Source organism: Hemitrygon akajei, chromosome 13 (assembly GCF_048418815.1).
Source record: "Hemitrygon akajei chromosome 13, sHemAka1.3, whole genome shotgun sequence".
Taxonomy (NCBI): domain Eukaryota; kingdom Metazoa; phylum Chordata; class Chondrichthyes; order Myliobatiformes; family Dasyatidae; genus Hemitrygon; species Hemitrygon akajei.
Window position 1 is genome coordinate 17,858,033 of NC_133136.1, and position 24,663 is coordinate 17,882,695.

Consider the following 24,663-nt stretch of genomic DNA (forward strand, 5'->3'; position numbering starts at 1 on the left):
CACATTCCAAAGCCACATGCTTAAGATTATAGTGAGTTGTGGACATGTTGTTGGCACCTGAAGTGTGGCGATGCATGTGGGTTGCCCCAGCTGAGTCCTCTCTAATTTGATGTGAACGATGCATTTCGCCTTATGTTTTGGTGTATGTGTGACAAACAAAGCTACTCTTTATTTTTATATTTTCTATTGAGACACTTTCTGACTGTTTTTGATGTAGTTTACAAATGATTATGTGGAAATCTATGAATACTAACACATTCTTGGCCACCAATCTGCCTTCAAATCTGAAACATGCTTGTCAGTCATCAAAAGAAAAAATATGCTGATAGATTAAAAGCTTTTATTGATGTCAAAAGGGAATTAACCTTATAGAATGTGAGGAAATGCACTTTGTTAATTGTCTGTTTTCCTGCTTTAGATGGTATTCCGGCCGCCTCTGGATATGTATGATGTCATCATTCACCTGAACCCCAAACATATACCAAGATACATAGAAGCAGTTGATAAGCCAAAAGTTACTTACTGCAGAGGGACATTACAAAGTGGTGCATCAGTTAAATTCTTAAAGCTACCAGTGGTGGGTTATGATCCAGTTCAGTGTTACCTTCGTGAACTAAAGGTGAGTACTTCACAGGTAGAAGTAATTACATTCATAGCCATTTTATTAAGAGTGGAACCGGTGTGGTCTTCTGCTGCTGTAGCCCATCCACTTTAAAGGTTGATGTGTTGTGGGTTCAGAGACGCTCTTCTGAACACCACTGTTGTAATGTGTAGTTATTTCAGTCACTGTCGTTTTCCTGTCAGCATGACGCAGGCTGGCCATTCTCCTCTGATCTCTCTCATTAAGGTGTTTTCGCCCACAGAACTGTCAGTCGCTGCATGTTTTTTTGTTTCTTGAACCACTCTCTGGAAATGTTGAGACTTGTGCATGTACTAAAAGCTTTTTTTAAAGTATATAAAGGATAAAAGAAGGTTGAGGGTAGATAAAGGACCAATAGAAAATGACGCTGGAGATATTGTAATGAGAGATGCAGAGATGGCAGAGGAATTAAATGTGTATTTTGCATTGGTCTTCACAGTGCAGTATACTGGACATTCAAGGGTGTCAGGGAAGTGAAGTATGTGCAGTGAAAATTATGACTGAGAAGGTGCTCAGGAAGTTTAATGGTCTGAAGGTGGATAAATCTCCTGGACCTAATGGAATGCACCTTGGGGTACTGAAGGAAGTAGCTGGAGTGATTGCAGAGGCATTAACAATGATCTTTCAAGAATTGATAGATTCTGGCATTGTACCAGATGACTGGGAAGTTACAAATGTTACTCCGCTATTTAAGAGGGGTGGGAGGCAGCAGAAAGGAAGCTGTAGACCTGTTAGCCTGACATCAGTGACTGGGAAGTTGTTGGAGTGGATTGTTAGGGATGAGATTATAGACTACCTGGTAGCATATGCCAAGAGAGGCCAAAGGAAAATCCTGCCTGACTAACCTACTGCAATTTTTTGAGGAAATTACGAGCAGAGTAGACAAAGGCGATGCAGTAGATGTAGTATACTTGGATTTTCAGAAGACTTTTGACAAGGTGCCACACATGAGGCTGCTTAGCAAGATAAGAGCCCATGGAATTGCAGGGGGGTTACTGTCATGGGTGGAGCATTGGCTGATCGGCAGAAAACAGAGAGTGGGAATAAAGAGATCCTATTCTGGCTGGCTGCCGGTTACCAGTGGAGTTCCACAGGGGTCGGTGTTGGGACCGCTGCTTTTTACGATGTATGTCAATGATTTGGACTACGGTTTTAATGGAGTTGTGACTAAATTTGACGATGATGCAAAGGTAGGTGGAGGAGCGGGTAGTATTGAAGAAAGAGAGCCTGCAGAGAGACTTAGATAGTTTAAGGGAATGGGCAAAGAATAGGCTCGGAGGTTCAACAGACTCGGAGTCCGTTGCAGTGACTTCACTGCGGTCACTTTCGGTGTGTGCTGTGCCTGCGAGGCTGGGCTCGACGGAGCTTTCATTGTGTGCTGCATCTGCGAGGCTGAGTCGGGCGGCGCCGTGGAAGTCCATAGCGGGGGTATTCCGTTCTGCCGCCGGCGTGGGATGGTGAGTCTGTCGGGACCCTGGGGACTTGTGGAAACTGTGTGGTGATTTATTTTGAACTTATAGTCTTTTAGCATCTTTGGACTATTTTTACTGTGCCCATGGTCTTTTTTTAAAAATCAATTATGCTATTGTTTGCACTGTTGTAAGTATGTGGTTTTGTGCAGGTCTTGTAGCTTTAGTTTTTGGTCTTATTTGTCTGGTGGATTTGGAGCTCCTTTCCGGGGAACGCACTAAGACGGTAGCATGATATTAATACGCAGCAGCCTCTCCAGACTCCGGATTGGGGATTGCCAAATGTTATGTGGATTTTCTGGTGTAGTCTGTTTTGTCATATGCTTTTGTGATATCATTCTGGAGGAACGTTGTCTCATTTTTTAACTGCATTGCATTTGTGGTTTCTAAATGACAAATAAACTGAATCTGAATCTGAAGTGACAAATGAAATACAATGTTGGAAAGTGTATGGTCATGCACTTTGGTGGAAAAAATAAAGGGACAGACTATTATTTAGATGGTGAGAGAATTCAAAATGCAGAGATACAAAGGGACTTGGGAGTCCTTGTGCAGGATACCCTAAAGGTTAACCTCCAGGTTGAGTCGTAGTGAAGAAGGCAAATGCAATGTTGGCATTCATTTCTAGAGCTATAGAATATAAGAGCAGGGATGTGATGTTGAGGCTCTATAAGGCACTCACGAGGCCACACTTGTAGTATTGTGTGCAGCTTTGGGCTCCTTATTTTAGAAAGGATATACTGACATTGGAGAGGGTTGAGAGCTGATTCACAAGAATGATTCCAGGAATGAAAGGGTTACCGTACGAAGAACATCTGACAGGTCTTGGGCTGTATTCCCGGGAGTTCAAGAGGATGAGGGGTGATCTCATAGAAACATTCCGAATGTTTAAAGGCCTAAACAGATTGGATATGGCAAAGTTATTTCCCATGGTAGGAGAGTCTAGGACAAGAAGGCACAGCTTCAGGATTGAAGGATGTCGATTTAGAACAGAGATGCGGAGAAATTACTTTAGTCAGAGGGTGGTAAATCTTTGGAATTTGTTGCCATGAGCAGCTGTGGGGGTCAAGTCATTTAAGGCAGATATAGATAGGTTCTTGATTAGCCAGGGCATCAAAGGGTATGAGGAGAAGACAGGAGAGTGGGGATGACTGGAAGAATTAGATCAGCCCATTATTGAATGGTGGAGCAGACTCGATGGGCCAAATGGCCTATATCTGCTCCTATATCTAATGGTCTAAAACTGCAGGAGATCAGCAGTTTCTGAGATACTTGTTCTGTTTTCCAAACCATTCTCTGTAAACTCTAGAGGGTGTATAGCCCATGCATAGTTGGAATGCTTTCAATTTAAAATGTATGTTCTTTGTCAGAACTTGTTAAATGTCCAATTCAAGTAGTTTGCTTTTACACCAAAACTTACACCTTGGGTTGTTCCAGGGCTGCAAATGAGTTTCACAAAGTACATGATAACCTGCAGCAGCATATGTGGTTTCTTCAAGAGTATTTCTGTTCAAGATCGTGCATTTTACTATTTTCATGCTGCAGTCTTGAGTCCAATTTCTCCTCTTGTTCAGCTGCATTACTGCCACTTCCTAAATTATCAATGTCCTAGGATATGGCTATTGATCGGGAACTTTCTGAGCCACTCACAAATGATTTGGTTATAATACCTGCTGGATGTTCTTCCCATGAACACCACGAATCCCCATACTCACACTCCTAACCCTTCATCCTTAAAACGGGGGTTCCCAATCTGGTTTATGCCATGAAGCCTTACCATTAATCGAGGGATCCCTGGACCCCAGGATGGAACCCCTGCTCTAAAATAGTTAGGCTCTTCACCCACAGGATTCTTCGGGAGTGTGCTGAAGGTCTCAGCCCCTCCCTAGATGAGTGTAACTTCAATAATTTTCATGAAGTTCTAAGAAGTTCTATTTAATTGGCATCCCATCCACCATCCTAAATGCCCCCTTCTCCACCCCACCCTAAGCAGTATCTATTTCCCTTATATTCTTCTTCAACAACTCTTCTTCAACAGTGCCTCTGAAGCCCGTGACCTCTTCCACCTAGAGGGTTAAGTGAAATGGTACGCAGGGTTGCCACTAATTGTAAATTCTCTTTCATACGTCGATCACCTGTTCACTACGCTTTATAACAAGCATCGGTTAACTCAGAGTGGATCGATCATACATATGTTTATTTTACTTGCTACAAGGGAAGACCATCACTCGACAAGAGCCGGTGATAGCTTTGAAAAAACAGACAGCATTATCAGTTATACCAAAGTACAGCTTTAACTTCAAGGGCATTCTGTATGTCTGCTTAATCTGTGTACTTGGCATTCTTCCAGTAATTTAATCTGCGGGGTCTGGAGTTTGTCAGGGACTCAGGTTGCATCACGTAATGTTGTACGAACATTGGTCGTAAAGCACTCTGGTTCAATACAGGTTCCATTTTGTTACAGACATAAAGGCCATTTTTGTTACTACAAGTAAATACGTTTCCACACATAGCAGCATGCCTTTAAAGCATTTTGCCATTCCTTTGCTTCTGTGTTGTTGGCCAGCAGCACTATTGGCATGGCATCATTGACTAATGAGATGTTGTATTGCTGCCAGTTCCTTAAGTACAAATGAAATGTGGGCAGTAAATAGCAGCCAGCCCAGCAATGCCCACATCCTCTGAGAGGAAATAAAAGTTGGTTTGTGGATGAAAACTAATAGTTCCTTGTGTTCCATTAACATTAACCAATAATTAAAATCATCAGCTTTTAGACTATAGGGCATAGGAGCAGAATTAGGCAATTCGGCCCATCGAGTATGCCTGGCCATTCCATCGTGGTCGATTTATTATCCCTATCAACCCCATTCTCCTGGGTTCTCCCTGAAATTTTGATGCTCTGACTAATCAGGGACCCATCAACCTCTGCTTTAAATATATCCGATGACCTAGCCCCCCACAGCCGTATATGGCAATGCATAAGATTGAGACTTCATAAAATTAAAATCAGATTATCTTTATTTATCACATGTACATTAAAGCATTCAGTGAAATGGAATGATTGCATCAAATGAAATCAGTGAGGATTGTGCTGGTTAGCCCGCAAGTGTTGCCGCACTTTCGATGCCAACACAACATGCCCACAACTCACTAACTCTAACTGTGCATCGTTGGATGTACATCTCTGACTTTTCCTCTTCCTTTCCAGTTCTGAAGAAGGGTCTCGGCTCGAAATGTGGACTCTTTTCCATAGTTCCTCCAGTATTGTGTGTGTGTGTGTGCGTGTTCCTCTCGTGTTTACAATCTGTGGAATTTGGAAGGAAGTCCACATGATCACTGGGTGCACAAATTCCTTACAGGCATCTCAACCGTAATCGGTGATCACTGGCTGGCACTGCAAAGTGATGCGTTACTTTCTATGCCACCCCACTCATCTCAGAATCTTGTGCACAAAATAGCAGTTACACCTTTGAGAAAATGTCTGGTTCTTGTATTTCATTTCTGTTTCTGTAATCTTATACTTTTAGCATTTGTTGCTAACGATTGATTATTTGAATATTTGTAAAATTTGATTAATTGTAATAATTTGTTCTATTACAGAGTGCTTTTAGGGATGTTGCATTATTTTTCTACGATACATATGGAGGAAATATGATTGCTGTACTTTGGAATCCTCAGGCTTTTGTTCCTCAACCTTTTAAGGTATTAACTGTGAAATTATTTTGGAATAATGGAATGATGAATAAACTCCTCAGATTTCCATCCAAGTACAGGTATCAATTTTAACAGGCGTTTCAATGACAAAGGCAACATGAGTGAATCTGCAGATGCTGGAAATATGCTGGAGGGCTCCTGATGAAGGGTTTCGGCCCGAACCGTCGTCACTACTTCCTCCCATAGATGCTGTCCGGCCTGCTGAGTTCTGCCAGCATTTTGTGTTTCAATGACAAATTTTGCCATATTCATGAGGGATGATGCCTGGGCATGTCCAGTCCAGCGGTATTTATACTCATGTTGTTTGTCCCTCCTGATTGGTTCATCCTCATCCAATCAGGTTTCTGTTGTCCCATCTTGTTTACAATTGAATTCCAGTTCTTGATTGAATGAGGACTAACCAATCAGGAGGGATGGGTGACGGGGGTATAACTACCACAGGATTAGACATCCCTGATGAAAATGGCAGAGTTTGTCATCAAAGCATTGGCTAAAATCTGTAACTGTACCTGACTGGAAGCCTGAGAAGAGTTTATTCGTCATATACACCGGGAAAACACTATCTCCTTTTTTAATTAAATGATATTCAAAAATTGATGGGGACAGTGATATTAGAATAGTTTATGTTCAATTGGCTGGGTTTTGCATGCAAAAATTTGGGTTTGACATCAGTAGCTGGACCACATTTTTGATCTGTTACACTGAGTTGCCCTTTGTTAATTTTAGTGAAGGAGAATTATTGCAAAGGGTTCAGCTTAGTTTTGGATTTTTTTGTTCAGTTGTCTGAGTTTGATTGCTTTATTTTAATGGTTTTGAAATGTTTTGCAAATACTGAATTATAAAATAATTAATTTTGAAGTATTTTATGTTTCTAAGTGTCAGATATTTGGAGTCCCAGTGTGTAGCTAACCATGACTTTCAAAGCTGCTTTTTCTGAATTTCCATTGGTAAAACTGTTCTCACCCTCCTGTGCCCCTCCTACTTGTCCCTTGGGTATTAAATTATTCTTTTTGCAATTTCCATTTGGCCATTCCATCATGCTCCCTTGTTTGTCAATGGAAACATATTGAATACACTCTGGTAATATTACCATAGAATATTAATCCTTTTGCCGCAACTGTTGTTAACAATCCTTTCCTCGATGAGTATTTGATTTTTCTGTTACAGACCTCCCACGTTCATGCTAGAATGTTGGAAACAAAAGAAAATGGACTTCAAATGATCCCCAATGTGGAGGCTATTTTGGAAGACTTTGAAATACTTGGAGCTGGATTGGTGAAGTCTGTTGAAGCACACACTGAGAAATGGAAGATCTAAGGACTTAATTTTATTATCAATAGATACCTACTCCCTCATTTTGTAGGCACTCCGTTTGGAGATTATGAAATGTGGCAAAATATTATAACTTGTACCATTTGGAAAAATAAATGTTGTTTTATATATACCTCTGGTGACTCTACAGCAGATCATCTCATGATTTCTAGTTATTTTGAAGGCAATTTGTATCATTATACTTGTTGATCGTGTTCATGTGTCAGAGATTTACTGTTATTTCTTCCATGTTAACTCTACAAGGTACTAATTTTGATTTCAGCTGTGATCTGAAATTGAACATTACCAATCAAAAGCTAGTGTGTTGTGATGCATATTACCTCTCTGGATGCTTGTTGTCTTTGCTTGAAATATCTATATGTGACAGTTTAACACTTGCTTTCCTGTGCAGCTTTTGCCCATGTTGTTGGGTTTAAACAGACAGCAAAGTTAATCAATAACACTGGCATAAGAACATAGAAAAACTTACAGCGCAATACAGGCCCTTTGGCCTACAATGCTGTGCCAAACATGTACTTACTTACTTTAGAAATTACCTCGGGTTACCCATAGCCCTCTATTTTCCTAAGCTGCAGGAGTCTCTTAAGATACTTAAGGTAATTGGCGATGACATGTGTTTCTTGGAGAACTTCTCACAAAATCTGAGAATTTATCTTTAATTTCTGTAAATAGATTTTTGATTTGTTAATGAAAGCTCTGGGGTAGGTGCTATAAGAAACCCACCTACTTAACACAAGCCTAATCACAGGACGATTTGCAATAAGCTACTAACCAATATGTCCTTGGACTGTGAGAGGAAACCCATGCACTCACAGGAAGGATGTCCAAACCTTTTACAGACAACACCGGAATTGAACTCTATACTCCAATGCCTGGAACTGTAATCACTACGCTATCATGGCACCTCAATTTTAAACCTGAGACTGCTCTTTAATGATAATAACCATAATATAGGAAACCCACCAAGTTACGTAAATAGTTGGTACCAAACAGAGAGCTACAGAAGAGCTGCATTTTCATTATTGCTTTGTGCTAAATGGCTGTTGTGGTTCTTGGAGGAGCTGCTGGTTTGAGTCGCTGCCCTCAGAGGGGCTGATGGTTCAAGTGGCTGCCCTCGTGCCGGTGGGTTCGAGTTGCTGTCCTCAGAGAGGCCGATGGGTTGGAGCCACTGCCCTCGGAGGGGCCGATGGGTTGGAGCCACTGCCCTCGGAGGGGCCGATGGGTTGGAGCCACTGCCCTCGGAGGGGCCGATGGGTTGGAGCCACTGCCCTCGGAGGGGCCGATGGGTTCAAATCGCTGGTTTTCTGTATTTTATGGCCATCTGGAGAAGACAAATCTCAGAGTTGTATTCTGGATGTGTACTTTGATAATAAAATAAACCTTTGAACCTTACAGCAATGACAGCATTTCTGAATATGTCCCTAGCTGCAAGATGTTTTAGAACATCCTAGGGTCAAAGTCAGGTTTAATAGCACTGACATTTGTCGTGAAATTTGACGTTTTGCGGCAACAATATATTGCAGGACATAATAAAAGCTATAAATTATAGTGAGAAGTGTGTGTATATACCGTATATAATGAGTGGTGCAGAAATAGAAGGAATAAATAGTGAGATAGTGTTTGTGGGTTCATTGTCCATCCATAAATCTGATGGCAGAGGGGAAGAAGCTGTTCCCGAATCACTGAGTTTGTGCCTTTAGGCTTCTATTCCACCACCTTGATGGTAGCAATGAGAAGAGGGCATGTCTTGGCTGATGGGGGAGGAGCATCAATGATGGATGCTGCCTATTTGAGGCATTGCTTTTTGTAGGTGTCCTGGATTTTGGAGAGGCTAGTGTCCATGATTGAGTTGACAACTTCCTGCAGCTTTTTCTGATCCTGTGCAATGACCACTCTACAACATGGTGATGCAATCATATAGAATGTTCTCCTCAGTACGTCTGTAGAAATTTGTGAGTGCCTTTGGCGATATGCCAATTCTCCTCAACTCCTAATGCAATATAGCCGCTGTAGTGCCTGCTTTGTAATTTGAACTATATGTTAGGCCCAGGGTAGATTCTCAGCGATGACACCCAGGAACTTGAAACTGCTCGCCCTTCCCACTTTTGATTCCTTAGTGAGAACTATGGGCATGAATAGAAAGTTTCTGTTGGGATAGGTGACCAAATCTTTGATTGTACTGTTAGGTTTCTTTATTTTTTTAAAAAAGAAGAGGCTGCTCTTCTGCTATTGGTAACTGCAAGCAAATTAGCAGAAGAGTGTGGAATTGATGGATTGGAAGGGAATGCAGAGTTGAGAGCAAGAGAGAATTTTTAAACAGCGGTGTATATTAAAATTGGGAACCAGTTTCTCAGTGTGAACACAAGGATGATAACTGATTGCCACAGATGGCTGTGGAGGCCAAATGATTGGGGGTATTTAAAGTAGAGGTCGATAGGTTCTTGATGAATAAGGGCATCGAAGGTTATAGGAAGAAGGCAGGAGAATGGGGTTGAGAGGGGTAATAAATCAGCCATAATTGAGCAGATGCAATGAGCTGAGTGACCTAAGTCTGCTCCTACACCTTGTGGTTTTATGAATGAGATTTGACGTGGAATAGGCTGCTGTCATTATCTGTTCACGTTTCTGTATGCAGATAGATGCCAGACAAGCACTGGAATAGTCAAGTCTAGATGTAACATTCAATTCCAGCCATCTCGATACTATGTTCTCATGAACGCGTGGGTTCTTGTGGGTGCTCCAGATTCCTCCCACGGTCCAAAGACATACCGGTCAGCAGGTTAATTGGTCATTGTAAGTTGTGTGATTAGGTTTAGGATTAAATAGGTGGGTTGCTGGGTGGTGTGGGCTCGTTGGGCTGGAAGAACCTGTTCTGCGCTGTACCTCTAAATAAATAAAAATAACCGAAGAATAGGTTTCAGTGAGAAATGGGGTGAGCTAGAGATGGATGCAGGTGATGTGGCAGAGAAGGAAGTAGGTGATGGGTTGGAGGAACAATGTGGTTAGAACAATGCAGTCTAACAAGTTATGTGGCTGATTGGTTAGGGTATGCAGTTGGGAAGAAAGTGAACGAGGATTGCAAAGACTTCTAATCTTCCTGACATTCAACAGGAGGATACTGCTCATCCTGCTGTGCTGGGGATCCGGGTGGAGATAGTGGAGGGAGCTGATGCTGATTTAATACTGAGAACCTAACAATGAAGGTGTTGCTTAACTAGGAACCAACATATTTATGCCCATTATGCCTACTGGTGTCTAGGGCAGCAATGAAGGTTCAGTATCTCTGTCTGTCTATACCATTGCACACAGGCATAGGAGGGTTCTTCATTGCTGTTTCCATAACAGTTTTGTTTGACCAATCAGGGTTGTTAGCCCTGAGCTGAACCCCCAAACATGGAGTATCAGTGGACCACTGTTAGGCTGGCCTCTACCCTTTGACCTTTTTGGCATGGGTGATCCTACCAAGAGCCAAGGTATAAAGCCCTGACCCCAATCAACATAGCTCTCCAAACCATGACAAGGTTGTGGTCCTCTTGGAGGAACTGGGATCCAACATGAATCTGTAACAGTAGCCAGCTGTACGTCTTGCTGCTGTCTAGGTGTTCCAAAGCAGAAAGCCAGTGATATTGTGCCCGCTGTAGAGCTGTTGTAGCATAGCAGAATGAGTGTTCTTGATGGTCGTGTAATATTGATCCAGCGAGCACTGTGAGGGTCATGTTTTTTGACTTCTCCAGTGCGTTCAACACCACCCATCCTGCTCTGCTGGGTGAGAAGCTGACAGTGATGCAGGTGGATGCTTCCCTGGTGTCATGGATTATTGATTACCTGACTGGCAGACCACAGCATGTGCGCTTGCAACACTGTGTGTCAGACAGAGTGGTCAGCAGCACTGGAGCTCCACAGGGGACTGTCCTGTCTCCCTTTCTCTTCACTATCTACCCCTTGGACTTCAACTACTGCACAGAGTCTTGCCATCTTCAGAGGTTTTCTGATGACTCTGCCATAGTTGGATGCATCAGCAAGGGAGATGAGGGTGGGAAACTTTGTCACATGGTGCGAGCAGAATCATCTGCAGCTTAATGTGAAAAAGACTAAGGAGCTGGTGGTGGACCTGAAGAGGGCCAAGGCACTGGTGACCCCTGTTTCCATCCAAGGGGTCAGTGTGGACATGGTGGAAGATTACAAATACCTGGGGATAAGAATGGGCAATAAACTGGATTGGTCAAAGAACACTGAGGCTGTCTACAAGAAGGGTCAAAGCTGTCTCTATTTCCTGAGGAGACTGAGGTCCTTTAACATCTGCCGGATAATGCTGAGGATGTTTTATGACGCTGTGGTGGCCAGCGCTATCATGTTTGCTGTTGTGTGCTGGGCCAGCAGGCTGAGGGTAGCAGACACCAACAGAATCAACAAATTCATTCGTAAGGCCAGTGATGTTGTGAGGATGGAACTGGACTCTGACGGTGGTGTCTGAAAAGAGGATGCTGTCCAAGTTGCATGCCATCTTGGACAATGTCTCCCATCCACTCCATAATGTACTGGTTAGGCACAGGAGTACATTCAGCCAGAGACTCATTCCACCGAGATGTAACACTGAGTGTCATAGGAAGTCATTCCTGCCTGTGGCCATCAAACTTTACAACTCCTCCCTCGGAGTGTCAGACACCCTGAGCCAATAGGCTGGTCCTGGACTTGTTTCCACTAACTTATTATTTTATTATTTATGGTTTTATATTACTATATTTCTTCACTATTCTTGGTTGGTGCGGCTGTAATGAAACACAATTTCCCTCGGGATCAATAAAGTATGTCTGTCTGTGTGTCGGCTCCTCTGATTCTGCAGCTACTTTTTAATGTACGAAAACAGCCCAAGGTGTTCACATGAGCTCTATCAAGCAAAATTTTGGCATGAAGTCACTTCAGGAGATTTTGGAAGAAGTCACAAAATCTTTGATCATGGAGGTAAGCTTTAGGGAACTAAAACTTTAGTACAAGATGCTGCATATTGAATTTGAGCAGATCCTGGTGTTCAAAGAGCTGTGGCAGCTCATCACCACTCTGCAGAACTGCCATGTGGGAATAATCAATAGCCCAGAATATAATGAGCAGGGGTATTTAAGGAAGTTGTAGGAATGGAGTTTTGAGATTACAGAGATAGGGCAGATTAAAGCCCCAGGAGGAATTGAAAAGAAGGCTGATCAGAATGCATTTTGATAGAACTGCTAGCGCTCAGACACAAGCACAATAAGTACCTAGTAAGCCATTGGGATGTTTGATGGGATGAAAGTGAAAGATAAATATTAAAGTCAAGTACAGCAAAAGGCCCAATAGATAAATAGTGACTCTTTGATTCACAAACCTCACATACTGTTCTTCAAATTTTGTCAACACATTCCATAAAACATAGGAGCAGAAATAGTCCATAAAGCCCATCGAGTGCTCCAACATTCCAACATGGCTTATTTGCTATCCCTCTCAACCCATTCCTTTGCCATCTCCCTGTAATCTTTGATGCCTTGACAATCAAGAACCTATCACCTTCTGCTTTAATTATAATGTCTTTGCCTCCATAGCTGTCAAATTTCACAGATTCACCATCTCTCCTGTTCTGGGAGCAGGAGCCAAACATGCCATCCTTTTCATCCTGTTGGGCTGGGTGTCAGGTCTACCGAGTTCTCTTCCGTCTCTGGGACCGTGGTCAGACATCAGACATGCAATTCTCACAAGTTTGTGGTGTTCTGTGTTTGCAAAGGGTAAATGTGGACAAAAACATATCACACACTCTAGTTGAGACATGGAGTGAGCTCCCTCTAAACCAAACCATCACACACTTCCATACTTCAGTTACTCTCTCCATCTGCTTATGCCTTTTAGTGCCAAAACTTTGGCTCATTCTTGTAGTAAGTAAGTTTCACATGCAAACTTGAAAAGATAAGAGATTTCCTTCGAATTCCATATCAGACTTCTTGTGATAATTTTAATTTGTGCTTATATTCTGGTCTCATCTACAATCTGGAAGTATTTCTTTAGCATTGGCCCTTTCATAATCTTTATGACCTTTCTGTGTAAGCAGTAGATTTACTTTTTCAAGAAAAATGTTCCAGCTATGTGACAGGCATAGCCTCTCATTTTCAGTACCTATCATTTAGATTATATTGAGGCTAAAATGGTTCACATTCCTGCATATGTGCACTGACCAAGTTTCCATACATTTTCAGTTCCTGAAGAAATGAAGCATAATACTTGCTTTTTTTAAACTGACCTTTTCAACCTGCTACTGTTAGAAACTTGAGTATCTGTATTCCAAAAATCCTTTGTTCCTCTACCCTTCTGCAGCTTGTAACCTGTTTACTTTTCCTTCAAAGATGTGCCTTCAGTTGTGTTAAACCCAAACTCTGTTTATTTCAAGATTCAATTGCACTGTTCCAAGATGAGTTAATTCTTCACAATTAGATTCATAGACACCTGCAGCACAGAAACAGGCCCTTCAGCCCATCTAGTCTGCTGAACTATTTGAACTGCCTATTCCCATCGAGCTGTACTAGCTCTCAATACCCGTACCATCCATGTACCTATCCAAATTTCTCTTAAACATTAAAATCAAGCTCACATACACCATTTGAACCGGCAGCTCATTCCTCTCTCTCATGGCTTTCTGAGTGAAGAAATTTCCCCTGATGTTTCCCTTAAACTTTTCACCTTTCACCCTTAACCCAGGACCTCCTGCTTGTAGTCCCACCCAACCTCAGTAGAAAAAGCCTGCTTGCATTTACCCTATTTATACCCCTCATAATTTAGTATACCTCCATCAAATCGCCTCTTAATCTCCTATGTTCCAAGGAATAAAGTCCTAACCTATTCAATCTTTCCTTATAACAGGTCCTCCAGACCCAGCAACATCCTTGTAAATTTTCCATTGTACTCTTTCAACCTTATTTACATCTTTCCTGTAGCTATCTGCTCTTACCTAACATCATTGCAAGGAGAGATCAGATGGCTATTTTTTATCATTTGTTATTTGTGGAGCTGGTGTGCCTATGCAATTTAAAATAGAGTATTATAAGAGTTGCTTCGGATTATCCCAGGGGTTCCCAACCTTGTTTTATGCCATAGAGCCTTACCATTAACCGAGGGGTCCATAGACCTCAAGATGGGATGCTAAAGGCATAATGTGTGTTTGCTGATAACTTGTGTGGTACGAGATGAAAAACAATCTGAACTCCAATGAACTTAAACTATTTTACATGCAGGGGTTTATTTTTCTAGATTTTTAGGCTTGCATCAATTGAAATGTGTGAGTTCTAGTGCACTGAATGTCAATTTATTTAGCCTAATTTCAGTGTGTGACCGTAGGCTAGTGCACCATGTTGAAGGCTAAGCCAATGCTCTGAAGTCATTAACGTCACAGCAGTTCACTCCCTGGCAAAGTTTTGCTTCCATCTATTCAATGATTAATCAAAGTGCACAGTCTAACCTTAGAATGTCTTTAACTTTGTATGTTAACAGCACTTCATTTTTTTAAAAAGAGGAAATATGCAGTTGCGTTCATGACTGGGAGGTGAATATCAGTGGGGGAAAAATCCCAGTAGAAATTGAGTTTCTTTGCAGCTTGTACAGTGGGTTGCTTTTAAAATGGTTCCTCCTGGCATTGTTCATACGCTGATAACTGTCCTTTGGGCAAGTTCAATTATGCAGGAAGTCCTTTGCTATGAAGAAGAATGTTAACAGAAACAACCGTTAAAATATGCTGTACCCCAAATAGAATGAATTGCGCAGTTACTGCGAACGCTGCCTACAGCTTCATGGCTTTAATATTGAACTTTAAACCACTTAAGAAAGATGTTTCCAGTAATTGGACAGTTTCAGACCAGGGGGCATGGTGTCAGAATAGAAAGACGGAGATGAAGAGGAATTTCTTTAGCTAGAGTGTGGTGAATCTGTGGAATTCATTGCCACAGGTGGCTGCGGAGGCCAAGACATTGAGAATCTTTATCAGTTCATCCCTCCCTTCCTCATGCCACAGGCCCTTCCCCCTGAGCCAAATGAGCCACACTACCCAGCTCAAACCCACCTATTTTCATTGGTCAAGAGGGGGCAAAAGGCTAGAAGAGGGCCTGAGTTAGAAACATAGAAAATAGGTGCATGAATAGGCCATTCGGCCCTTCGAGCCTGCACCATCATTCAGTATGATCATGTCTGATCATCCAACTCAGAACCCTGTACTTGCTTTCTCTCCATACCCCCTGATCCCTTTAGCCACAAGGGCCATATCTAACTTCCTCTTAAATATAGCCAATGAACCGGCCTCAACTGTTTCCTGTGGCAGAGAATTCCACAGATTCACCACTCTCTGTGTGAAGAAGTTTTTCCTCATCTCGGTCCTAAAAGGCTTCCCCTTTATCCTTAAACTGTAACCCCTTGTTCTGGACTTCCCTAACATTGGAAACAATCTTCCTGCATCTAGCCTGTCCAATCCCTTTAGAATTTTATACGTTTCAATAAGATCCCCCCTCAATCTTCTAAATTGCAGTGAGTATAAGCCTAGTCGATCCAGTCTTTCTTCATATGAAAGTCCTGCCATCCCAGAAATCAATCTGGTGAACCCTCTCTGTACTCCTTCTATGGCAAGAATGTCTTTCCTCAGATTAGGGGACCAAAACTGCACACGATATTCTAGGTGTGGTCTCACCAAGGCCTTGTACAACTGCAGTAGAACCTCCAGTTGGGAGGAAGGGGAGGGGTATCCTTGCCACAGAAATTGGTGCAGAGGTGAGTGGGGGGCTCAGTATTGTCGCGGGCCTGGAATCAACTCACTGACTGTTTGCAGGTCCCTGATGGTGACCATAACTTTCTTTTATAAATGAGAGAGCTAGCTATAAGGTGGATGCAGAGCTGCACGCCTGAGCGCTCAGTGGGGGGGGGGGGGTGCCGCACTGATGCCCTTTTTGCTGGTGGGGAAGGGGGGGTCGTTATGTGTGGGTGGGGGGAGCAGGGGGAACTTCGCGGTTCTAACATTTAACTGTCATTCATTAACTGGGGCACTCCTCTGCTTTTGTGGATGTTTGTGAAGGAAAAGAATTTCAGGGTGTATGTATATTGTATACATTTCTTTGACAGTAAATGTACCTTTGAACCTTTCAACCTTGACAGGTTAGGAATCTTCTTCCATTTCAAGTAAATTGTAAATATTAACCAAAATGCTGGAAGACTGGGGAAAACCCTTGGAAACTGGTGAAAATGGCCATCATATCGGTTAGTATTTGTGGTACTTTTGTTTTATTGATGTTGATTAACTATTCCTTTCAACAACAGCAGTTTGCACTTGCCATATGGGGTATTGCTGAACACAAGTGTACAATGAAGCTACAACTTCCCTTAGTCTAGACTCTAGAGGCACGTTCTTAAAACCCTGTTGAAAATCAACAACAGAAAAGGTTCTGCAGAGGCTGGAAATCCAGAGCAATGCACACAAAGTGCTGGAGGAGCTCTGCAGGCCAGCCAGCATCCATGGAAGCGAGACCTGTCGACGTTTTGGGCTGAGACACGTCATCAAGACTGGAGAGGAAGGGGGAAGAAGACAGAATAAGAAGGTAGGGGTGGGAGAGGGGAAGGACTACAAGCAAGAAAGTGATAGTTGAAGTCGAGTGGGTGGGGTAGTGGGTCAGAGGTAAAAAGCTGGGAGGTGATAAAGGGAAAGGTAAAGGGCTGGAGAAGAAGGAATCTGATAGGAGAGTGGACCAAGAGAGAAGTGGAAAGAGGAGGGTATCAGGCAGTTAAAAAGAAGAGGTAAGAGGGGAGTCAGAGTGGGGAATGGAAGAAGAGGCAAGGGGCAAGAAATTAGAGAAATCAAAGTTAGTGCTATCAATTTGGAGGCTACCCAGATGGACTATGAGGCATTGCTCCTCCAACCTAAGAGTGGCCTCATTATGGCAGTACAGGAGACCATGGACCAACATGTCAGAATGGGAATGAGGATTAGAATTAAAATGGTCGGCCACTGAGAAATCCTACTTTTTGTAGATGGAGTGAATGCGCTCATCAACGTGCTCCCCCAGTCTGTGTCAGGGTAGATGTAGGGGAAGCAGCATGGGGACCACTGGATGCAGTAGATGACCTCAACAGATTCACAAGTGAAGTGTTGCCTCTCCTAGAAGGACTGTTTGGGGCCCAGAATGGAGGTGAGAGAGGAGGTGAATGAAGACTTTCTGTAGCACCTTGGCTGCCTGCAGGGTTAAATGTCAGGACCTTGGCTCCACTTTACCATAACATAACATTAGTTATGGGTTCATTGAGGTGGGTACAGAGGGAAAGTGAGTGTTCAGCACAGTCTACTAGCCTCTCGCTGGCTACTGCCAGAGAAGGTGTCTGCATGTGGTGGTTTCTCTCTCCTTCTTGCTCACTGCTCCCAAGAACGTCCTTGTGTTTGAGTGATTTCGCTCTCTCCCTTGAAGCTGTTGGAGAATGGTACTGGAGCAAGGTTTAATCAGCGAAGTTTGTAGATTCTGACTCTAATTCAGGTTTATGATGTGCTCTAGTTCTGCTTACTCTTTTTTTGTTGCTTCTTCTGGGCGATTTTGAATCGGGATGGCTAAGAAAATCAACACTGAGCTGAACTGAAATAAGGCTTTTGATTTCACGTTTTGTATTCTGTGCTTTTGCCCTTTTTTGCTGCTGTTTATGCAATTCTTTTCTGCACGTGGGAGAGGGTGGGGTTTGATGTTTTTCTTTGAACAGGTTGGTTCCGTGGTTCTTTGTTTCGTGGCTGTCTGTGGGGAAGACGAATTTCAGGGTTGTGTGCTGCATACATACTTTGATAATATGTGTTCTTTGAATCTTTGTATTTTGACTTGAAACATGAACTTTGCTTCCGTACCTACAGATATTGCCCGAGGTACAGACACTCTGAGAACTCGCTCATTCATTTCATATTCCCACGCTATGCAACATTTTCACTTCTGGACAAGGACAAGTAGCTTGATCCTCATGGATTCCAACAAATTTGTGAGGCATGTCATGCCTTTTAGAAACCTTTGCTAAAACACTTTAACTGCTTCCCTTATAATAGACTACTGTTTATTTTTCAGTAATTTAATGTTGAGCTAATAGGTCCATAACTCCCAAGATCACACTTCTGACCTTGTTTCAAATTTAGAGCAATAGTTGCTGTGTTGAAATCTCACGTTATTACTCCTGTATTTAATGAACCATGTAGGGGAAAACAAATCAGGCAACACTCCTTTTCTACCTCTGTTTCTATTGGTATTCTTGGATAGATTCCATCTGTTGTTTCAAAATGAATATTTAGCCCATTGTCAACTTTCAGTCACCATTTCAAAGCCAATTTCCAGAAACAGCAAATTACATCCAATAGTAAATCTGTTGTTGTAAAGTATTTCCCACCACAATCATTGTCCCTTTATTGCTGTCATAATATGATGAACAGAATCATAAGGTTCTCCATCTGTTTAGTATATCCCTTATTCTTTTCATTTCAAGAAAAAGGTTCTTGTTTTTATTTTCTTTAATGACCTATTAACCTGTCCTGCTATTATTCATGCATTTTCAGATCCCTTTAGTCTTTGTAATTTAAATTGTTACTTTTCAGTAACATGTAATGGCTTCATTTTTCTCATTTAGACCAGAAGACAAAGGAGAAGAATTAGGTCATTTCTCCCATCAAGTCTGCTCTACCATGAATGGTTTATTATCCTTCTCAACCCCATTCTCCACATAACCTTTGGCACCCTTACTAATCAAGAACCTATCAACTACTGCTTTAAATATACCCAGTGACTTGGCCTCCACAGTTGTCAGTGGCAATCAATTCCACAGATTCTCCACCCTCTGGCTAAAGAAATTCTTCCTCATCTCTGTCCTTCTATTCTGAGGCTGTGCTCTCTGGTCCTAGACTCTCTCTCTGCTGTGCAAAACATCCACATCCACTCTAGGCACTTTAAAAAAGAATTGACTATTATCTGCCTCCTAGGCCACAGTTGGGGAAGGTAAACAGGGAAGGATCCCAAGGAAGAAGAAAGTGCCTTGGTCAGTCAGGAAGGTGCTATACAAATGCAGCTTCTTTTGGTGTACATTCTTTCAAAAATAATTAGGATTTTACAATAGCAAATTTAACAGATTCTGTCTAGAATGATATTTTAATTCCACTTAAATAATAAAAAAAATGGTTCTGAGCTGTTTAGAAGCCCACATGCCTTGAGGATCTGTCCTGCAAAAGTGGTTATTGTCACAGTCATTTTGTTGCTCTTCAGGCAGGCCCAGCACTTGAATTTCACTTGAATTGTAGGAATTTTATAGCTTAAATCTGAAATGACTGTCAAAATACAGTGGTTCCATCTTTCCATGTTTTTCATCACCAAGCTTCTAGAACAGGTGCTGCAAGGTAGGATTAATACAGGTGGGTGCTCCCTGGTTAGCATAGATATAGGGGCTGAATAGCCTGTCTATGCTGTACGGCAATAGTCCAGCTGATTGAATTTAAATTCAATGAAATATTAGCTGAACCCAAATTAGGAGCTTGAGATCCGCTTCCCCATTTTAAATTTGATAATTTATTATAAGCTAAAGTTGCGAAGAATTTCATACATTTGATGGGAATAAATTCTTCTGTTTGGAAAAGATGCATAGTTTTACTTAAAATAAGATATGCTCTAACAAGACACCGGTTTTAATGCAGTAACTGATATTGAGTCTTGTGCGTGCTGAGTACCCTTCCTTTAACTCGTATTTGATGGAAGTTTTAATGACTTTCTGAGCATATTTAAAGGGACATTCAGAGCTCAAAGGACTGACATTGCACCGGACTGAAAGTGGTTTGCATCAGCAACTCCTTCTCCTGAAAGCCGATCAAAAATGGGGAAACAAAAGGAGATCCTCAGGAAAGTGACCCTTCTGCTGAAAGTTCGAAGTATTCTGGTGAAACAGTGCCTGGCTGAATGTTTGGGAACGCTCATTCATACCGTGAGTTTTTCCACCGATTTTTGCCATAATTTATTACTGAGAAGTTCGATGTCTTCTGTTTCAAAAATTTACAGCACAATGATTAATTCAAAATAATAATTGCAGGTTAATTCATAAAGTAAATTTAAAATAAGAAATCAGCATAAATATTCTGTGTTACCCTGGCAATTTCCTTGCATATACAGTATGTAAAGTGTAATTTTATGTTAATATTTATTTGTCTTAAAATTGTTAGTTATTTATGTCTTTATGTATGATAGTTACTTGTTTTGAATTAATTTGTTCCCTCAACAGTTAAAAAATATATTTAAGTAAAACAAATGCATCAACTTAAGTTTTCATGTATATTTAAAGATTCCATTTCTTTTTTAACTAGACTTTCTAAATTTCCAAATTATGAGGCATTAAAAAAGACACAAAAAGGCCTAGAGGACTTCAAGTATGCTGCCTGACAAGTAATCACATCCAAAGGTTACTTCATGTCAGGTTTCAGATAATTCCCCTAGCCTTTTCCATGACTGTCTGTAATATGACTGGACATGGGTGCACATCCACTGTTCACGGAGTCACAGGTCAGGCAACAGCAGACTGGCATTAGACTCATAACTATTCCACTCAATTACAGAGAGCTCATTATTTTATTTGCTTTTAAATGTAATGTTGACATATTTGTCAAGCTTAACGTTTAGATTTAAGAGGAGGAGGATATTAAATTATAGGACAAATCTTGCCTTGTGCATTACAGCTACCTGTTAATCGGTTCCCTACCTTACAATATTTAATTAATACATTTTGTGTTATTTATGCGTGATTTATCTGCAGATTTTATCCTTACTTTCATAAGCTATTGTGTGTTATTTGTACTACTGTATTTTATACCCTGGCTTGGAGAAACATTATCTTGTTTGACAGTATACATTATATAGTTAAATGACAATAGACTTGACCTGAGATTTGACCTTGACTTTTTGTTACAGATAGCTAAAAACCAAAGTGCAAGATTGATGCTGCGATATCATGATAGGGTCATTAAATTACAATGGCAAACTGCTTCCCTCCCTGTTTCCCCCTACCCAAATGATGTCTTTGAAAATCTGAATCGATCCTCTGCTTCTCTTTAGTTATACATGAAGCTACAACCGAGTAAACGTTGATCCATTAATTCTTGGTGCCTTTTCTTTGCAGATGCTTGGCTGTGGAGCAATAGCTCAGTTTACACTCAGCTGTGGCACTCACACTGAATTTCTGTCCGTAACTTTCGCCATTGGATTTGCAGTAGCTCTAGGCATATTGGTAACCAGTAAAGTGTCAGGTATGTGATTTTTGTTTAGATGAAGAATTGAAGGATTTTCAGACTTTTATGTACAATGTTCCAAATGTGCAGTTTTCACAAAAAGTAGTTCTTTTCTACCTAGTCAAAATGCTACCATAGGGAAGAGAATCTGCAAAAAGTGCAATCCTTCTCTGAAAGAAGGACTGAGAGATCGGGTGCAGAAACTTCACTTCCGCTGAGAGTGTGATTAAGTCAAAAGACAAAAAGTCTATGACACCATTTAGAGGTTATTAAAATGTGGCTGCCCCTTCAGAAGTTTATGATGCAGTCATACAGTAACATAACATGTAAAATAATCAGGCCCTTTGGCCCAACTGGCCCATGCTGTACATAGGCCTTTCGACTCACTGCTCACAACTCGCTAAGTGCAGAGGGGGATTAGAGTTAAGTGAGTGATTGAAGGTTGGTGTGAATATGGTGGGTGGAATGACCTGTTTCCATCCCACGGGACAGAGGCTGAGAGCCATTATTCAGAATCAGATACATTTATTTATCGCATCTGCATCAAGACATACAGTAAAATCCATCATTTGTGTTAACAACCAGCACAACCTAAGGACGTGCTGGGGGCAGCACACAAGTTGTGAAGTTCATCACCCCTCCTGGGGAATAAGCTGCCAGCAGCAGCTCACCAGGGTCCTCTGTCCTGGGCCAGTCTATCAAATTGTCCCCAGGTGTAAACTATCTGAAAGATCCTTCCTCTCCCAGAGCTGAGGTCTCCAGAGCTTCTGTTGGTGTTTCTGGGATTTAATGGGATGGGGTTGCTCGCTCCATTCCCAACCCTCCTCCTTTCACAGCCGAGCTTGGGACCGTCCACGGTGGAGTTCAGCCCACGCATTATTATTTACTAATGTATTTTACCACAGAGTCTCCACTTACCTCTCAAGTCAACAGCTTAATGACTCAGCAGAGACCTACGCACAAAAATATAGGCGACACACCACCACCAGAAGCTACTCTCTCGAGTGCACATAAAATGCTTCATCACAGGTAGAGCCCTCCTCAACATTGAGCAGATCTACATGAAATGCTGTCGCAGGAAAGCAGCATCCACCATCAGGAACCCCCACTACCCTGGACATGATCTCTTCTCAAGAAGGTTGTACAGGAGCCTCAGGACTCACACCACCAAGTTTAGGAACAGTTATTACCCCTCAAACTTCAGGCACTTGAACCAAAGGGGATACCTTCACTCAACTTCACCTGCTCCATTATTGAAATGTTCCAACAGCCAATGGATTCACTCTCAAGGACTCTTCATTTCAGGTTTTCGTTATTTATTGCTTATTTATTTATTATTATTTCTTTTTTTGCATTCGTACAGTTTGTTTTCTTCTGCATTCTGGTGGAACATTCAAGTTGGGCGGTCTTTCACTGATTCCGTTGTGGTTATTATCCTATAGATTTACTGAGTAAGCCCACAATAAAATGAATCTCAGGATTGTATATGGTGACATATAGTATATGTACTTTGATAATAAATTTACCTTGAACTTTGAACATAGCACTCTAGTGAAAAACAGCTGAGTTATCCCTAAAACCCTATCATTTCACTGAAGCAACAATCAATGATAAGCCTTTATGTGCAGCCCTATTGTTAATAGGATATGCCACAGCCAACTTGCTGACAGAAATGGCTTTTCTGACACCTTGATTTGGTATCATGTTCTAAGAGAAAGGCTAAACAGTAAGTTAAAAATAAATTATTAAGCAAACAAACATAAAAAGAGAAAAACGTCTTCTTTCTCTGTCGTGGGTCTACTATGCAGAGACAACTGGGCACCTGCTCTACAGTAAAAAACATGTAAACAGAGAGTAGGTGATCTCTGTAGTTAGGGTGCTTAAGACTTTTGCACAGTACTGTAGTAATTTCATGTATTGCACTGTACTGCTGCTGCTGCAAAAAAATTAATTTCATGATGTATGTGAGTGATGACAAACCTGATTCTGATATGGGTCTCTATTGTGGACTGAGGGTGGCAAGAGGGTAGGGAGAGGGGAATCATGCTTAGGAAAAGGGAAAGGGAGAGGAGAGAGAGTAGGAAGCACCAGAGAGACCTTCTGTAATGATCATTAAATCATTTGTTTGGAATCACATGACCTTGACTCGTGTCTTGAGGATGGGTGTGCCTGCACCCATGCCCCTCTGCCCTGGCACTCCTCTGCCTCCTATCCCACACCCCTCCCTCGGTGCTCCACCTTCCCAACATCCTTTGCTCCCATCAAATTTTCAAACTTGCTCTGTTCCACATTGTCAAATACAGTATTGTGCAAAAGTCTTAGGCACCCTACCTACATATATGGGCCTAAGACTTTTGCACAGTACTGTATGTAATGATATGTATGGCCCCTATCTATCCTTGCTCTTTATTGAAGGTGAAAGAATTTTCTTTTCCTGTGTTAATGTTTCATGGCGTGCTAAATATCATAAAATGTTTTTTTTAAAGTAAGTCCTTATAAACCAAAGGCATCCATTTCATAACACTGATTTACTTCAGATGTCTCATTCCAATTAATCTTACATATATTGCTAAGATGGCGGCACATCCAGTTGCAATGGCCATTCCAACTTCAACTTGAATTTGAACTTCTAGCCTCAGAATAAGTTCCTTGGCAATCTAATTTCACAAAGCTTCCTGAAACAAATGTTAGATAATTACCATTTGTCATACACAGTTCAAATGCCTGTGGTGAAATATTGAAAAGAACACTTGTTATTTACAGCTCTTCTTTCTCACCACTAAATTAAGTCACGGTCAACAAACAGGCTTCATTGGTTGAATTCAAAGACAAGCTAAAGGACATACTGCATGTTTGTATAAACACAAGAGTTTCTTACAGTTGCTGGAAATCCACAATAACACACACAGCAGGTCAGGCAGTTGTATTAATAAAGCACTTTTAAGTCCATATCCGGACATCTCAGGGCATGTGGCAATCAATGAAAAGTCTTTAAATATAGCATTTTTGATGGCAGGACATGCTGCCACCAATTCACTCGTTGCAAATTCCCACACACTGATAACTTAGCAATCTCTTTAGCAATTTAGTAGTGGTTAAGGATTTAATGTTGGACGGGATATTGAAAATCAGTCAGCTCTCTCTCAAAGCAGTGCAATGGAACAGTTTACCTGCAGCTACAAGGGTATTGATGGTGGTGCTTCTGATGACGGTGGACCAACCTACATTTTTGTGCCTGG

The 24,663-nt window shown here is 41.6% G+C and overlaps 2 protein-coding genes across 10 annotated transcripts in view; both read left to right on the forward strand.

Moving 5' to 3' along the window:
* Positions 1 to 8,553, forward strand: part of nol6 (nucleolar protein 6 (RNA-associated)) — a 106,167-nt gene extending 97,614 nt beyond the window's left edge. Inside the window, exons 24-26 of the mRNA XM_073064213.1 lie at positions 419 to 619; positions 5,710 to 5,811; positions 6,991 to 8,553. Of these exons, the coding sequence (XP_072920314.1) occupies positions 419 to 619; positions 5,710 to 5,811; positions 6,991 to 7,140 (453 nt within the window). The 3' untranslated portion in view covers positions 7,141 to 8,553. The remainder of the gene's footprint in view (positions 1 to 418; positions 620 to 5,709; positions 5,812 to 6,990) is intronic.
* An 11,394-nt stretch (positions 8,554 to 19,947) lies between these two features.
* The window catches only part of LOC140737686 (aquaporin-3-like), a 53,517-nt gene continuing 48,801 nt past the window's right edge, over positions 19,948 to 24,663 (forward strand). For all 9 annotated transcript variants that reach the window (XR_012101229.1, XR_012101228.1, XR_012101230.1 and 6 more), the window contains exons 1-2: positions 19,948 to 20,130; positions 21,316 to 21,442. Coding sequence is in view for 5 of the 9 variants with exons in the window: in XM_073064235.1 (XP_072920336.1) it covers positions 20,023 to 20,130; positions 21,316 to 21,442 (235 nt within the window). In the remaining 4 variants the exon portion in view is untranslated. The remainder of the gene's footprint in view (positions 20,131 to 21,315; positions 21,443 to 24,663) is intronic.